The sequence below is a fragment of the Lacerta agilis genome, chromosome 18, assembly GCF_009819535.1.
Source record: "Lacerta agilis isolate rLacAgi1 chromosome 18, rLacAgi1.pri, whole genome shotgun sequence".
Taxonomy (NCBI): Eukaryota; Metazoa; Chordata; class Lepidosauria; order Squamata; family Lacertidae; genus Lacerta; species Lacerta agilis.
In genome coordinates this window covers 1,597,460-1,614,449 of record NC_046329.1, presented here as the reverse complement: position 1 = coordinate 1,614,449, position 16,990 = coordinate 1,597,460, and the positions used below count along the sequence as shown (strand labels likewise).

Below are 16,990 nucleotides of genomic sequence, written 5' to 3'. Positions count from 1 at the left end.
GCACAGCACTGCCTGCCGCACAGTGCCACCTAGTGGCCCTTGCATGGCACTGCCTGCCGCACAGCACCACCTAGTGGCCTTTGCACGGCACTGCCTGCCACACAGCGCCACCAAGTGGCCTTTGCACGGCACTGCCTGCCACACAGCGCCACCTAGTGGCCTTTGCACGGCACTGCCTGCCACACAGCGCCACCAAGTGGCCCTTGCATGGCACTACCTGCCACACAGCGCCACCTAGTGGCCTTTGCACAGCACTGCCTGCCACACAGCGCCACCTAGTGGCCCTTGCACGGCACTGCCTGCCACACAGTGCCACCAAGTGGCCCTTGCATGGCACTGCCTGCCACACAGTGCCACCTAGTGGCCCTTGCATGGCACTTCCTGCTGCACAACTCCACCTAGTTGCCCTTGCAAGGCACAGCATCACCTGCACAGCGCCACCTAGTGGCCCTTGCCGTTTATGCAACTAATGCCGCAGTCCGGCTGTTGTTGCTTCCAGACCACAACCTCAGAGTTGGGAGGGACCCCAAGGGTCATCTAGCCGAACCCCGTGGAATACAGGAATCTCAAATTAAGTTTTTTTAAGTTTGCTTGCTTCTATTTAAAAAAAAAAAAAAAAACCCACCCTGTTTTGCTTTTGGGCAGCTGCACCATCCGTCACAAGGATTCCGATTTGGGACTGTGTGGGAGAGCAGCGCGGAGGAATATATCAAGAAAAGTTTCCCAGACATGCACGAATACATGCGGCGGCTGAGTGTCCCCACGACCCCCGCGGGCATCAAAATGCTCAAGTGAGTTGGGGGTGGAGTAGGTGGGGAAACTCGGTTCAGTTTGCATTTGAAGGGAGACCGACCAAATCAACACTCCCCACCCCCACCCCCCACCCCGAAATATGCAAGCCGGAACAAACCCATCTTTTGAAAATTGTGCTGCCAGCACAGCCAGGGGAGGTACCGTTGGAAAGGTGAGCGTAGCCCCCTTCTGTAATTAAGTACATAAATAAAAATACCTAACTAAAAGCAGAAATTGTAGAAGGGTTTTGACAGATTTTCCTGAACACTTGGGGTCAAAAGAAAGTAATTTGAAACAATGGTTGTGGAGACATTTCATTCCGAATCTGCTGGACAAAGCCAGATAAAGAATAATGAGTTGGGTGTCCTTCCCCCCATGACATACGGTAAATCCTGGCTACACCCATGGAGAGATAGATAGATGGGTTGTTAGGGGAGTAGTAGTAGTAGTAATAATAATAATAATAATAATAATAATAATAATAATGGGACACGGGTGGCACTGTGTTCTAAACAACTGAGCCTCTTGGGCTTGCCAATCAGAAGGTTGGCGGTTCGAATCCCCGCAATGATGGGGTGAGCTCCCGTTGTTCGGTCCCTGCTCCTGCCAACCTAGCAGTTCAAAAGCACATCAAAAGTACAAGTAGATAAATAGGTACTGCTCCGGCGGGAAGGTAAACGGCATTTCCGTGTGCTGCTCTGGTTTGCCAGAAGTGGCTTAGTCTTGCTGGCCACATGACCCGGAAAAACTGTCTGCGGACAAACACCGGCTTCCTCGGCCTATAGAGCAAGATGAGCGCGCAACCCCAGAGTCGTTCGCAACTGGACTTAACTGTCAGGGGTCCTAACAACAACAACAACAACAACAATAATAATAATAGGACGAGACCAAGCGTGGCTCCAGGAGTCAAGAAGGCGGTCATCTACTGATGCCAGGCAGGTCCCTTTGCTGTGCTCTTTTTGGCGCCTGCTAAAAGCATGCCTGTTTAAAAAGGGGGTTCTGCACATGCTGAGGAGGGACGTGGGGGGCAGGTGGGGCTCATCCACCTGGGAAGGGAGCCCATCTTGTTGTTGATGTTCAGTCGTTCAGCCTAAACCTCCACTGCCTTGCAGGATATTTTCAGAAGAACAGGCTCAGCAGTAAACCCAACACAAATCCAGAGTGGTGTCCCTAAGGCGGTTGGATGGTGGCTTGTCCGCCTCCTTCTGGCAACTCCTGCTCTGCTTTCCTTCGAACCCCATCAGCAAGGCCGAGGGGGGGGGGTCTTGTCGCCTGGGCAGCCCAGGACTGCCAGACACACTGCCCAGGTTTCCACCCCAGGCAGGTCACTGCAGCAGTTTGACTTCACACCTCGTGTGCGCAGTCCGTTGTCTCTCAAGACTCATGGATGCCAACAATATATACTACTGTAATGTTTGTGTATCTGCACTTTGCAATACCTTAGGCCTGAGCTAGGCAACAACTCAGGCTTAGCAAAGGCCAAAGTTCTGCAGCAAAGGGATGGCTGCTTTGCTGAAGCTGGAGCAACAGAGACGATGGTTTGGCTCAGCACCGTTTGCCATCATTTGTTTGGTGCTTAGCTCAGTTCTCTAAGGAGCTGGAAACACAGGATTGTAAAGTTGGAAGGGACCCCAAGGGTCATCTAGTTCAACCCCCTGAAATGGAGGTCAGTTGATCTGCAACAGAACTGGGTTATATGGTTCAAGGGCGATTCCTCAAATGTATGGTGTCTGCTTGCAAGACCTTAGACTGGAGCTGTTCAGCACTTTGGGCTTAGCTCCGTCTATCTGTTTTAATTAACTTGGGGGTTTTGGGGTCTCTCCTCATCAGGACCAACCCTCCGAAGCTGAATGCCTTCATCATGGACAAATCTCTGCTGGATTACGAGGTGTCCATCGACTCCGACTGCAAGCTCCTCACCGTCGGGAAACCCTTTGCGATCGAAGGTTTGGTTGGGAAATGTCAAAGGACTTTATTTCATGGCTCCCCGAGGCCGGCTCATTTAGAGAGGAATCGTAGCGGAAGGGTTTTGAGATGGAGAGAGAGAGAGAGGAGAGAGAGGGGGTGGAAGAGGGGGCCACCGCAGTCCCAATCTCGCCGTAGTGAAACTGGGTCACTTCAATCAATCTTTTAAGTGGGGCTGTTAAATATTAAAGTGCGGAAGATGAGAGATGCCTCTCCGGGGGTCAACTGTTTTCCTTTGGGGGGGGAGGCGGGAAGATGCAGTGGCACAGTTGGCTCCTTTGGAGACTGGGGGCTCAGTCCTCTTCCCCCCCCCACAAGCTGTCCTTTAGGGGAAAGGTCCCCCCCTTGAGGGCTGTGTGCTCTTCTGAGTGACCTTCTGGGGGACACATGCCCTATCGGGAATGTGGCGTTAAGTTTGAAAACAGGTTCGTAAGAACATTAGGAGAGCCTGCAGGATCAGACCAATGGCCTGTCTACCCCAGCATTATGGGAAACGGAGGAGCAAGACTATGGAGTCACATAGAATCATAGAAGAGTAGAGTTGGAAGGGAACCCCAGGGGTCCTCTAGTCCAACCCCCTGCAATACAGGAATCTCACCTAAAGCATCCCCGACAGGTGGTCACCCAACCTCTGCTTAAAAGCCTCCAGTGAAGGGGATCCCCTCAAACTCTCCCACTCCGTGGTGCTGTGAGTTGAACTAAACCTTAATAGGTTCTAGAGTAGCCCCCATTAAATCAGTGGACTGGAGTGAGTCACTGCCTACCTACGTCTGCGGATCTCAAGGAGTCTTCTCTGAGTAGAACTCACAATCAGTTTTGTGTTTTTTTGTGTTTGGGTGTAGTGTTTGTGTCTGGCACCGCTTTGTGCCTAGTATTTGGGGGTTCTACTGAGCCGTTCCCTGCAACCGGAGCTCCCTGCTCCTCCATGAAAATCTGTTTAATTTTTTTACTTCTTCCTCTCCACTCCTTCCCATGCTCAAATAATCTGTCTTCCCATCCCTCTACCCCAGGAGCAGCCAGGGGTCTGCAGGGGGTGGCCTTGCAAACTTTGCTGCAAATCCTCTGTGGGTTTATGGGGTGCGGAGGCGGCACAGGGGTGGGGGGTGGGGAGCACCCAATACCCCCTAACGCTTTTGCTACTTCTTGACATCCCTAATTATTTCCAGGCCGCCCTCGCTGGAGCATCATCTGAAATGCTTTTTGATCTCCCCGTTTCTCATTAGCTCTTCGGCAAACGGGGGAGCCGAGCGGAATACAAATGAACCCATTATTTTTCTTCCCCCCCCCGCACCACACTTGATTCCCACTCCCCAATAATTGATCCAGTCTCATCTGCCAGATTTATAATTTTTGAGAGAGGCGGGGGGGGGGGTGTTGCCGGGGTGGGGGAAGAGGAGATACTTTATTTCATTTTATAACATATACCAAACACAGAGAACACGTGAAAATTGAAAGATGAAAGCGATAGAATGAGTGCAGTTGCAGAGGGGTTCAAATAACAAAATCTAAGTTGGGAATGTAAGTGTTATCAGATTATCTATTTGCAAGGCTTGTGATGTGGGCTGCCGTGAAAATGATGCTGCACATGGGATAAAGGAGTGCCAAAGCACCAGGAGGTTCCAGTCCTTGTCAAAAATCTCAAATTATGCGTACTTTTCGCCCTATCCCAAGATTTGAGAGGTGTTTTCAATTGAGCAGCAATGCGGGCTAGACAATGCTACCATTCAGTGGATTTGTAACTGGCTGGCTGACCGAACCCAAAGGGTGCTCATCAATGGCTCCTCTTCATCCTGGAGAGAAGTGACTAGTGGGGTGCCACGGGGTTCTGTCTTGGGCCCAGTCTTATTCAACATCTTCATCAATGACTTGGATGATGGGCTTGAGGGCATCCTGATCAAGTTTGCAGATGACACCAAATTGGGAGGGGTGGCTAATACCCCAGAGGACAGGATCACACTTCAAAATGACCTTAACAGATTAGAGAAGTGGGCCAGAGCAAACAAGATGAATTTTAACAGGGAGAAATGCAAAGTACTACACTTGGGCAAAAAAAAGGAAAGGCACAAATACAGGATGGGTGACACCTGGCTTGAGAGCAGTACATGTGAAAAGGATCTAGGAGTCTTGGTAGACCATCAACTTGACATGAGTCAACAGTGTGATGCAGCAGCTAAAAATGCCAATGCAATTCTGGGATGCATCAATAGGAGTATATTGTCTAGATCAAGGGAAGTAATAGTACCACTATATTCCGCTCTGGTCAGACAGACCTCACCTGGAATACTGTGTCCAGTTCTGGGCACCACAGTTCAAGAAGGATACTGACAAGCTGGAACATGTCCAGACGAGGGCAACCAAAATGGTCAAAGGCCGGGAAACGATGCCTTAGGAGGAACGGCTTAGGAAGCTGGGTATGTTTAGCCTGGAGAAGAGAAGGTTAAGGGGTGATATGACAGCCATGTTCAAATATATAAAAGGATGTCATCTAGAGGAGGGTGAAAGGTTGTTTTCTGATGCTCCAGAGAAGCGGACACGGAGCAATGGATTCAAACTACAAGAAAGAAGATTCCACCTAAACATGAGGAAGAACTTCCTGACAGTGAGAGCTGTTGGACAGTGGAATTTGCTGCCAAGGAGTGTGGTGGAGTCTCCTTCTTTGGAGGTCTTTAAGCGGAGGCTTGACAGCCATCTGTCAGGAATGCGTTGATGGTGTTTCCTGCTTGGCAGGGGGTTGGACTGGATGGCCCTTGGGGTCTCTTCCAACTCTATGATTCTATGATTCTATGATTCTGTGACTTTAATTTTGAACAACAAACAATAGCTGCTTTAGTAAGGTAATGTTTAGTGTTTCTGCCAAGATTAAACTCCAGAAATCTTTTACCAGTTTGTACACTCCACCCTAAATGAGAGTTGACTGCCAGGGGATATCCTTGACCCCAAGGTGATTGACAGGTCCCCCTCCTGCACCTCCCGGAAGAAAGCAAAGCTCCAATTCTCCTTCCCCAACTGTAGCCTGTTTATAACATTAGTGTCTCATATTGAATATGAATGATCTGTAGAAAGAACTCTGTGAACTGCAAGCAGAGGCGCTGTATGTACTTTTGCAACCCAAGAAAAACTTTTAATAAAAGCAATTAAAAAACAACAACGAGAATGTGTTTTGAAAAAATTGTTCATATTAAATATTTCCTTGGGTTACCTCAGTACATACAGTGTCTCTGCTTTCAGTTCACAGAGTTCTTTCTACAGATCAGTTATATTAAGGTGCAAAGTTGCATCAGCAACAATAGGAAGGTTGAGTAGATTTGTCTTGTCAGTCCATATCGACTTATTTATCCACTCACCCACCCACTAGGATATGGTGAATAAAACTGCCAGTACTGTAACACCATTTATATCCATCTGTGGTCAGACAACACTTGTAGAATCATAGAACGGTAGAGTTGGAAGGGGACCACCAAGGGTCATCTAGTCCAACCCCCTGCAATGCAGGAATCCTGCCCACAACTGTTGCTGGTGGGGCTCTGACCACCAGGCTCCTGGTTAACAGCCAAATGCTTAGGTTCCTGTGTCCAGTTTTGGTCACCTCGCCTCAAAAATGGGAATAGAGTAAGTTCAGAAAAGGCCACCGGAATGATCAAATGGAACGGAGCATTTGGAGTTTTTCAGTTCAGGGAAAAGACGAGTGAGAGGTGTCATGAGGGAAGTTTATAAAATGTAGAGTGGCGTGGAGAAAGTGGATGGGGGAAGTTTTTAATGTTTGGCATTTTATTAAGTTTTTATATGTGCTGGAAGCCATCCAGAGTAGCTGTGGAAACTCAGCCAGATGGGTGGCATATAAATATTATTATTATTATTATTATTATTATTATTATTATTATTATTATTATTATTCGTCCCTCTCCTGAAACGCTACAGCTTGTGAACCTCCAATGCAGCAGAATGTTGGGGTACTCAGGATGGATGAAAGAAAGGACTTTTTTCACGCAGTTAAACTATGGCAGTGTTTTTCAACCACTGTTCCGCGGCACACTAGTGTGCCGCGAGATGTTGCCTGGTGTGCCGTGGGAAAATTGAAAAATATATAGTCAATATAGGCACAGAGTTAAATTTTTTAACATTTTCTAATGGTGGTGTGCCTCGTGATTTTTTTCATGAAACAAGTGTGCCTTTGCCCAAAAAAGGTTGAAAAACACTGAACTATGGAACTCACTGCCTCAAGAAGCCACCAACTTGGATGGCTTTAAAAGAGGACGAGACAAATTCACAGAGGACGTCTACTTTGCCTCCGTGGATGGAGGTGGCAATGCATCTGAATGTTAATTTCTGGAAACCACAGGAGGGGAGAATCACTCCTTTTTTGGGGGGTGGGGTGGGACTTGCCTTCAGGTTTCCCTTGGGGGCATCTGGTTGGCCACTGTGAGAAAAGGAGCCGGACTAGATGGGCCACTGGCCTTATCTTGCAGCCAGGCTTTGAAAATATTTAATGGAACCTCCATGTCCAGAGGCAGTCTATCTGGATCCTTAGGTTCTAAGGGGAACTTGGCCATGGTGAGAGCAGGGTGCTGGACCAGAGGGGCCACTGGCTTGATCTAGCAGCCAGGCTCTCCTTGTTTTATGTTCTAATATCTGGAGGACGGGAAGGCACTCTGCGCATGCTCGAAACCGAGATTGATGTTCCTCCAGCAACACCCTTTATTTTATTTTATTTTATTTTTGCATCGACCCACCACAGTATCTGTGTTTGTGCCACCTTCCAGGCTACGGGATCGGCCTTCCTCAGAATTCGCCCCTGACCTCCAACATCTCGGAGTTCATCAGCCGCTATAAATCGGCTGGCTTCATGGACCTCCTCCACGACAAATGGTACAAGATGGTCCCCTGCGGAAAGCGGGTCTTCGCTGTCACCGAGGTACGGGGAAAGGGTGGGATGTGGAGCACACAATTAAAGAACCATCATGCGTTGTTACAAAAGTTGGGTGCCAACCCCAACTGTCTGCAAGACTCCAGGGGGTTCCAGGCTGTGGTCCTTTGGAGAATTGAGAATCATAGAACTGTGGAGTTGGAAGGGACCCGAGGGTCATCTAGTCCAACCCCCTGCAATGCAGGAAGGGTCAAGCACCCATGACAGATGACCACCCAACCTCCGCTTAAAAATCTTCAAGGAAGGAGAGTCCACATCCTTCTGAGGGAAACTGTTCCACTGTCGAACGGCTCTTAACTGCCAGAAAGTTCTTCCTGAAGTTTAGCCGGAATCTCCTTTCTTGTCACTTGAAGCCATGCGTTCAAATCCTACCCTCCAGAGCAGGAGGAAGCAAGCTTGTTCACTCTTCCATATGTATGACTGCCCTTGAGTTATTGGAATATGTCTCTCGTTGTCTCCTCTCAGTCTCCTCTTTCCCAGGCTAAACACACCCAGCTCCTTCAACCACTCCTCATAAGAAACAATACAGGCCCATCGAGAGCAATTGGCAATACAGGAGAACTGTCCTGAAGGGGGTTTGGAGCTTGCCAGTGGAACTGGGTGCAAGGTGTCAGGAAAATAGAATTTTTTAGCAAGGTGTGGTGGGAAGGAGGAGGAAGAAGAAAGGCTGGGGTCCATCTTGGGCAGGCTGGCTGCCTTGGACTCCAGGGCTGCACAAGCCCCTCTTGAAATGACCAAGCTGTAAAATCTGGCCTCCCTCCAGGCAGACTGAAGGTGTAAATAGGGGAATAAACCATCTTTTTAAAGCCATGATGGTCTCTGCCATGTCTCAATTCCCCGAAGGACCCCAGACCCCGGGGTGGGTGCCTGGAGTCTTGCACCCGACTTTTGTAACAATAATATATAATAATAGCTCTCAAAATATGCTGCTGTCTGCACTTCCAGCTGCTGGCTTGTGCTGTTCTATTGGAGTTCAGTCTGAGGGCCACATTTCTCTCTAGGCAACCTCTTGAGGGCCGGGTCGATCTAGAATGGACCCGTGGTCTGACTTGGTATGAAGGAGTTCATTGTATTTTCCCCCCAAATGCAAAAATACTCAGGGGCACTCAGGGGGAAAAAACACACAGCCCAAAGATTCGGGGGCCTATGCCTTATCAGCGACCATGTGATGAGAGCCAGTGTGGTGTAGTGGTTAGAGCAGAGTTTCCCAAACTTGGTTCTCCAGCTGTTTTTTTTTTTCTTTTCAATTTTTTTTATTAATTTTAAAACAAAAAACACAAAAAACAACCCATACAACAAAAAACATTACAACAAAATACACAACAAAAAAATTAATAAAAACAATTAATTATATCTGTCTAACCCTCTTTTATAACATTGTACATTGACTTCCTCTCGCCCCCTCCGTCTGCTTTCCTTGTAAATCATCTTTAGTAATTTCTTTTTGGACTCCAGCTGTTTGTACTACAATTCCCATCATCCCTGACCAATGGGTCCTGGTAGCTAGGGGTGATGGGAGCTGTAGTCCCCCAAAAAAGCTGGAGACCCAAGTTTGGGAAACCCTGGGTTAGAGTATCAGACTAGGACCTGGGTTCAAATCCCGGCTCGCAAGGGGTGGCCTTTTGGGCCCAGTCACCGCCATCGGCCTTGCCAGCCTCGCAGGGTTGTTGTTGGGGATTAAATGAGGAAGGGGGAGAATCACCTTGAGGAAACCTTGTGGGATCCGAGCTGCGTTCATTCTCTTCCCCCTCGCCTCGACCAGACCCTGCAAATGGGCATCTACCACTTTTCGGGGCTCTTTGTCCTTCTTTGCATCGGTCTCTGTGGCTCTTTGCTGACTTCCCTCGGAGAGCACATCTTCTACCGCCTCATCTTGCCTCGCATCAAACGCAAGAAGAAGTTCAACTACTGGCTTCACACCAGCCAGGTAAGAGATCGCGTCCCAAACTTGCCAAAGCTCATGCTGACCTTGCAGGGCGGCGATCCGCAGGTGGCAGCCTCCTCTTCTGTTCCCCTCCCTTAAGCATGGGACGGAGAGTGGCTGGTTCCTCTCAGGTGCGTCTGCAAAGAAGAGAATTCCTGCCCGCCAGAGACCAACCAGCTCTTTGTGTCTCAAAAGAACCGGCTCCCAAGCGTGCATTGTTGATAGGATTTGCAGTTTAAATTCAAATAAGGGAACTTTAGGGGCGTCGTCACAAGGTGTTTCTGGTTTCAACAAGCGGGTTGGGATGGATGACCTCCTGGGATCCCATCCAACTCTATGGTTCTGTTGCATGCTGATTGAACCACTTTCCTGCTTTCTGGACTGCGCACGTTGCAAAGCGTTCAACTGTGAAAACCTGAGGATTCCCAAGGAAATCCGTTTCTGAGTATCAATGAGAGCTGTACGCACCTCACATGCTCAGAGACACTGTTTTTTTTGCCAGTTTAGATGTTATCTAGCCAATCTGAGGCCTCACCATTACTTTCTTAATTTGTTTTTTAATATATACCAGAAAATCCACCGGGCGCTGAACATGGGTTTGGAGGAACAGAGGATCAAAAAGCTGAATTTGGAGAAAAGGTAAATTAGGGAACATTCCGCACTCTGCCTCGCTGCTTGCTCTGAACTCTGTTGCTTTATCTTGGGATAAATTTGGCAGCCGCAAAGAATTTGGCTTCCATCGTCCAGATTTAATCAGCTGCTAAGGATGAGTTTCTTCCTATATACATAAAAATGTAAGGCTGTTGTCATGCTATGGTCTTTTAAAAATGATGCAGGACTTTCGGGGGGGGGGCATTAAGAAATATGGAAGTGTAGTGATGGAGGAAGGGGGAGGCTGTTGTTGAGAGGCAGCCACTCCACATCAGGATTTGACCAGGTGCCCAGTATAAACTAGCATATGCAAATGCCATGCAAATTAGTCCAGACAAATGTTATGCAACACAGGGCAGGGAAATGTTATGCCAGCTTAGCATTGGCAAGTGTCATGCAAATGTCCCCCAAATTAGCAAGGGCAAATATGCAAACCAGCACAAGCAAATGTAAATTAGCATAGGCAAATCTTATGCAAATTTCCTTCGGGAGCCTGTGCACCAAGCTCTTTAACTACCCAGCAATGGCCCCACAATTGGACATGAAGCTCACTGGGTGACCTAGGGGGGCAATTACTGCTTCTCAGCATTCCCTACCTCACAGGGTTGTTGGGGGGGGGAGAGAGAGAAATAGAAAAGAGGTTAAAAGACAGAGAAGTAAAATTCAGAAAGTAAGGGACTTCCAATGCTTCATCTATCCACTACAAATATAAACAATATTCACTTTGTCCAATATAACACCCAACAAAGCTACTTTCCATAAGCAAACATGATCTTCAATCCTCGAATCCTAATGTCATTATTTCATTTTCTTTTTCACGCAGAAAGTCTTTGAGAGGTTTCCAATCTTTAACAAATGTTAACAATGACTTTTCTCTGATTAAACATGTCCGTTTGCCATCTCAGCTCATTCCATACGTTTTAACAGCCATTCTTCCATCGTTGGTCATGATTTGTCCTTCCACATTTGTGCATGTAAAAGTCTCAAGGCCATGAGTGGCTGGGGAAACCCAGCCAGATGGGCGGGGTACAAATTAATAATAATAACAATAATAATAATAATAATACTGAACATATCTTGTAGCAAAGTTCCATAGTCCTTTTCTAACTGTATACCCATAAGTCCCAGCAGGAAGAGGTCTGGCTTCAGCTGAAAATCAATCTTCAAAATTCTCTTAATCTCAGAGTCATGGGTTCGAGCCCAAGTTGGGCATGTTTCCTGCATTCCAGGGGGTTGGTCTAGATGGCCATTGTGGTTCCCTCCCTGCGAGAAGTGAAATTACAGGGAGCAAGGCAGAGGGCCTTCTTGGTGGTAGCACCCGCACTGTGGAACACCCTCCCGTCAGATGTTAAGGAGATAAAGAACTATCTGACTTTTAGAAGACATCTGAAGGCAGCACTGTATTGGGAAGTTTTTTAACGTTGACATTTTATTAGGTTTTTATATGTGCCGGGGTATAAATAACAAAATTCTTCTTCTTCTTCCTATTCCGGCTCCTTTCCTATGTTCCCCCCGTGCCATCCGTATACAGGGTTGTTGTGTTGAGGACGATCTGCCTTGAGCTCCTGGGAGGAAAAAGGGGTGTGTGAATGAATGAATAAAGCCAATTCTGCCTCTTTTCTCCTCTCCTCCTGCCCCCAAAGGTGCAACATCCAAAAGAGCCAAGAGGAACCAGAGGTCCCGCCGCCCCCGCCGCCCTCCAACCAGCCAGGTTGGAACAACCTCCGCCGGGTGGCCGTGAAGAAGGAGGACAAACGCGTCCATTTCAACATCGAGAACGCCCCGGACGAGGCTTCGGATGATGAGCGAGAGGCCCCCGTCTGGCACTGCATGAACGGCCAGGATCCGCAGCAGGGCAGCAAGGAGGCCAAAGAGAAGGAGCTGAAGGAGCTGGAGAGCAAGATCAAGGACATGCGCGAGCAGCTGCGGGCTGCCCTGGTGCGCAAGAGCGAGCTGATGGTGGCGCTGGGGCCACCACCCAAGGCGCCCCGCCTGCCCCCCGCCCTCAAGGCCTTGATCAAGGAGAGCAACGAGGACAGGTGATGCCCGGGGGCAGGGGCCGCCTCTTGCCGGCTGGCTCTGCGGGGCGGCTCCAGCCAGTTGTGGAGACGGACAGCAACAGAAACGAGCGCACGGGCTCTGGAACACTTTCTCAAAGCTTGAGCGCTGCTGGGATACAGCTTGGGGTGGCCGGCCGTGGGCGCAGGAAAAAGGTTTGCTCTTGACTCTGCTATGTTTCCCGGAGTCGTTTTGCAAGAGGGGGCTGCGGCAGGTGGGGGGCTGAGAGCCTGCACTTTGCATGCAGACGTTTCCAGGATCAATGCCAGTTTTTGTTTTTTGTTTTTAAAGATCTCAAGTAGCAAGCGAGTCCCAGGAGAGAGCCGTTATATATATAAGGCTGCTTTGTTCGTATGTTCAGGCCCCGACACACTAGATCTCGACGCAGCAAGCTGGTTCTCGGTAGGTTCGCCAAGCAGCCGCTGGGCGCATAGGAGCAGACCTGCAAGGACTTCAAGCAATCAGTTGGCGCACTCTCCGGCCACCAGGTGCCGTCCCTCGCAGGATCCAGTGAAACGTATATTGGAATGGCAGAACAATCGGAGAGGGGGAAATGTAGTTGGTCAGGGGAAAAACACAGAGTTTTGAAAGGAAGGCAGTCTGAGGTTCAATCCTTTCCAGTGACACCAGGGCTTGGGGGAGCTGTTGTCTTTGAGCCCCCTCCATGTAGGACTCCAGCTCCCAAGATTCCCAGGGCCAGTGGTCAAGGAGGAGGATGGGTGTTGGAGTCCTGCAACACCAGGAAAGCCATGGGCGTCCTCAGCAAACGAGAGATGGGCGAATGTCTCTGTTCAGAAGAGGCATTCTCTCCTGGGAGCAGGGAAAGCCTCTTCAGAGGTTACGGCTGCTGACCAAGAGGGCGATTGAGGCCCAGTAGTAAGGCTGGACAGCATCTGCTTTCCAACATTGTGATATATATCACCAGCTAAACATTGCGATACATAGATATATCACGATGTCTGAAATAAGGATGGAGCTATGTGGAGGCATTGCCTGGGGTCAGAGTTTTTCCCACGTTGTGATTTTTGCATATAGCGCACAAACACATCATGATATCACGAGATGGACTTCAAACCTGTTTTGGGTGATATATTGATATATCACCCAGCCGTGGCTATGAGCCAGGACAGCTGTGCTCTCTGCGTCCACGATCTGAGGCAGCCATGCTTCTGAATCCCAGTTGCTGGAAACCTTGGGGCGGTGTGTGTCAGGGGGAGAGAGGCTGCTGTGCTCAGGTCCTGCTTGCATTTTGGGGGGCATCTGGTGAGGGCGGGGTGCTAAACTAGATGCCTCTCTTTGTCCTCAACCAGCTGCAAAACTCATCTTGGGTTCTTTTGAGCCGGGAGTTCAGCAGTTTCGTGGAGGGCCACAAGACCCCCCCCCCCCTGGATCCCCAGGGTGGACAAGGCCCCATGGTCTGACTCTGTTAATACCAGATGAAGATGTTCACATTCTGGAGGCTTCCGGTCTATTTCTGATAGGGCCTTTCCTTTGCCTTTCTGCAGGCGGTTTTATTTTAATGCATTTATTCCTTACAACGACTTGCTGGGTTTCCTGCACAGCTCAGAGGCCTTTGGCCTAAACAGGCTGCAACCTGGCAATTATTATTATTAATAATAATAATAATAATTAACAGATTGCATTTTTTGGGCTCAGATTGCTAGCGTTTCTCAACTCCTGTTCGAATGCAAGTGTTGGGCCAACCTGCCGAAGAGGTTCTTAGCCAATGATTGACAAGATCGGGAGCCAGTGGGAGCAACACAGACTCTTCATGCACCCTCCCCCAGCTCCTCCCTTGAGTAGCCTTTAATGGCTGGCTTGGTCCCAATCCACACTATAGAATTAAAGCAGTACCATGAAGGACACTTTTCCTCCCAAAGTATCATGGGAAGTGTAGTTTGCTCGGGGCACTGAGAATTGACTGCAATTCCTAGAGTGGGGTTTAACAACCAATCAACCACTTTTGAGAATTGCAGATTCTCTGGGAGGGAGAATAGGAGGCACACTAACGATTCTCGGCACCCTGAGCAAACTACACTTCCCAGGACTCCATGGGGGAAACTGTGGCTGTTTGAAGTGGCATCATAACACCAGAAATTCATAGCGGACTAGGAATGTCAGAATGGAATCGTGTGATTTGGACCTTAAAAACCCTTGCCAGTGTGTAGCAGGCTGCTTGCCACAGTCTTCTGCTGGGATACCAGGCTTGGCCATCCCATTCTCAGTTTTCCAATGAACAATCCCAAGATCTGTTGAGCAGCTCAGGTTTGGCGAAGGTCAGCTGAAGCCGGCAGCTCAGCTTTCACAAAGTTTAGCCTAAGTAACTTGAAGAACTGAAAGACAAGGTAAGGAGGGGCTTGTGCTGAGTTTAGTGGGTCTTTTGTTCAGGCAACATCAGTTTAGCAAAACTGAGTGTGGTGCTCTGCTTTGATTGAGCAGCTCATGTTTAGCAATGCTTAGCTTATAGCAAAGATTAACCCGCCAAGGAGCAGAGGCTCTTTTTTGCAGATCTGCAATTTGACTGAGCCACGGAATAAGTGGAAAGCTTCTTCCAAAATTAGGTTGCAGAGGACATATTGCAAATGACATCATTGCTCGGGCAAAGATCAGTTCCCGGAAAAGTCTTGCTTTCATTAATCAACGGTATAATTAAGCTCAGATGTGATGCTGGTTTTTGCCAATGCTTCCAGTTGGGACAAGGGAGTGGGCATAGATACTGGGAATCCTCAGGTTGACGGTATAATTTATTATCCCCCTCCTCCTTTCTGCTTATCCTCACAGCACGTAGGTGCGGCGAATGAACCTGCTGTGCCCATTTTGCAGCAGGGGAAAACTGAGGCTGAAAGGCAACAAGCCAGTTCACAGTTCATTCAACGCTGGCGCCCTCCAAGAAGACCCACATCGAAAGAGTGAAAAAAAATGCACCCGTGCCATCGCCACTTGCAAACACATATTGAAAGAGCCAGATCGGTGTCTGTTAAATATGGATGGATTGGTGAAGGGGAACATCAAAATTCTGCAAAATAGAATAGCATAGTTATATAGATGGACTTCATAACATGAAAAGGAACAAATTAAAACTGGCATTACTTTTAAATACTCATTTTTTAGAAAGAGAATTCAGCCTGCTTGTTCTTTTGCTCTGGTTGTACAGAGCATGTTAAATTGATTCTCTGTGTATGTGCATGTATCTTCCTATATACATAATATTGTAAGGCTGTCATCACGCAAGTCTGGGCTTGTAATGTGGCACTACAAATCCTCCACTGTGGGCTGTGTGATGAGGACCATACATTTTTATGCATATAAGAAGATATATACATGGATGGGTGGGTTCATAAAAGACCACTGCAGCAGGTGTGTGGTCAAAACCCACTCAGATTCATGCCGGTTTATCCCCACCCCCACCCAAATTAGTATTTCAGGTTCTTCCCATTCTAATTTGTTCCTATGCAGAAACACAGTTGTTCTATTGACACATCCACACCATATATTTGAACACACGGCTCCCCCGCCCCAATAGTCCTGGGAACTGTAGTTCACCCCTCAAAGGGTTACAGTGTCCAGCACCATTAACGAACTACAGTTTCCAGGAATCTGCATGGAAAGGCAGCTGCTTCAAATGTTTGGTATAGATGTGCCCTATATACACAGTGCGGGTGGCGCTGTGGGTTAAACCAAAGAGCCTAGGGCTTGCCGATCAGGTCGGCGGTTCGAATCCCCACGACGGGGTGAGCTCCCGTTGCTCGGTCCCTGCTCCTGCCAACCTAGCAGTTTGAAAGCACATCAAAGTGCAAGTAGATAAATAGGTAAATAGCATTTCTGTGTGCTGCTCTGGTTCGCCAGAAGCGGCTTAGTCATGCTGGCCACATGACCCGGAAGCTGTATGCCGACTCCCTCGGTCAGTAAAGCGAGATGAGCGCTGCAACCCCAGAGTCGTCCGCGACTGGACCTAACGGTCAGGGGTACCTTTACCTATATACTAGCCTGTTTCGTGGAGGTTTGATGTTCAGACCCCCCATTTTCCTTGCAAGTGTAATGCTGCGGTACTACTCTAATGATGCAATTCGCAAGCAATTCACCCCAAAATCTCACCTAGCTACTGGCTAGGCAAAGGCTTGGAAAAGGAACACAAACCAAACCCACAAACAAGGTAAAAATTCGAGGGGGGGGGTCCCTCTCTGCTGGAAGAATTTATTACAAAAATAACAGCACCTTGCTTGAAAACCCCAGCTGTCAAATATTCATTAAAAATAATAATCTCAGTACACCCACATTTCAGAGCTCATTATATGTTCTGCTTCAGGGGAAAGAAAATGTAGCAGGTTCTGTTTTTTTATTTATTAAAAAGAGACCTCTTTGTTTTTTATTCAGCCTAGCCAGAAGCTGTTCTGATTATGCTCAGGATGTAATATTACTTTCATTCATGAATTGCCTTTGATATAAGATATACAAAATGCAGGACAGGGACTAAGATTATAAGGGTGTGGGGAGGTAAGAAAGACTTGGAAAATAAGCCAAAATGCAATCTGCATTGCCAGTAAGATGCTCTGTTTGAAATAATTTGATGTATTCTTGAGAAGCCACCAATGCCATCACTCTTGAACGCATCTGTTGCAACCGACGTGGCACTAAGCTTGGTTTTGGACTACAAATCCCATCAGCTGCAGTGTTAC

General features: G+C 48.2%; 1 protein-coding gene across 1 annotated transcript in view; it reads left to right on the top strand.

The window, feature by feature from the left end:
• GRIN3B (glutamate ionotropic receptor NMDA type subunit 3B) overlaps nt 1–12,368 on the top strand; it is a 33,729-nt gene extending 21,361 nt beyond the window's left edge. The window contains exons 5-10 of the mRNA XM_033136866.1: nt 646–791; nt 2,623–2,738; nt 7,518–7,669; nt 9,444–9,608; nt 10,177–10,244; nt 11,900–12,368. Of these exons, the coding sequence (XP_032992757.1) occupies nt 646–791; nt 2,623–2,738; nt 7,518–7,669; nt 9,444–9,608; nt 10,177–10,244; nt 11,900–12,299 (1,047 nt within the window). The 3' untranslated portion in view covers nt 12,300–12,368. The remainder of the gene's footprint in view (nt 1–645; nt 792–2,622; nt 2,739–7,517; nt 7,670–9,443; nt 9,609–10,176; nt 10,245–11,899) is intronic.
• The last annotated feature ends 4,622 nt before the right edge of the window (nt 12,369–16,990 follow it).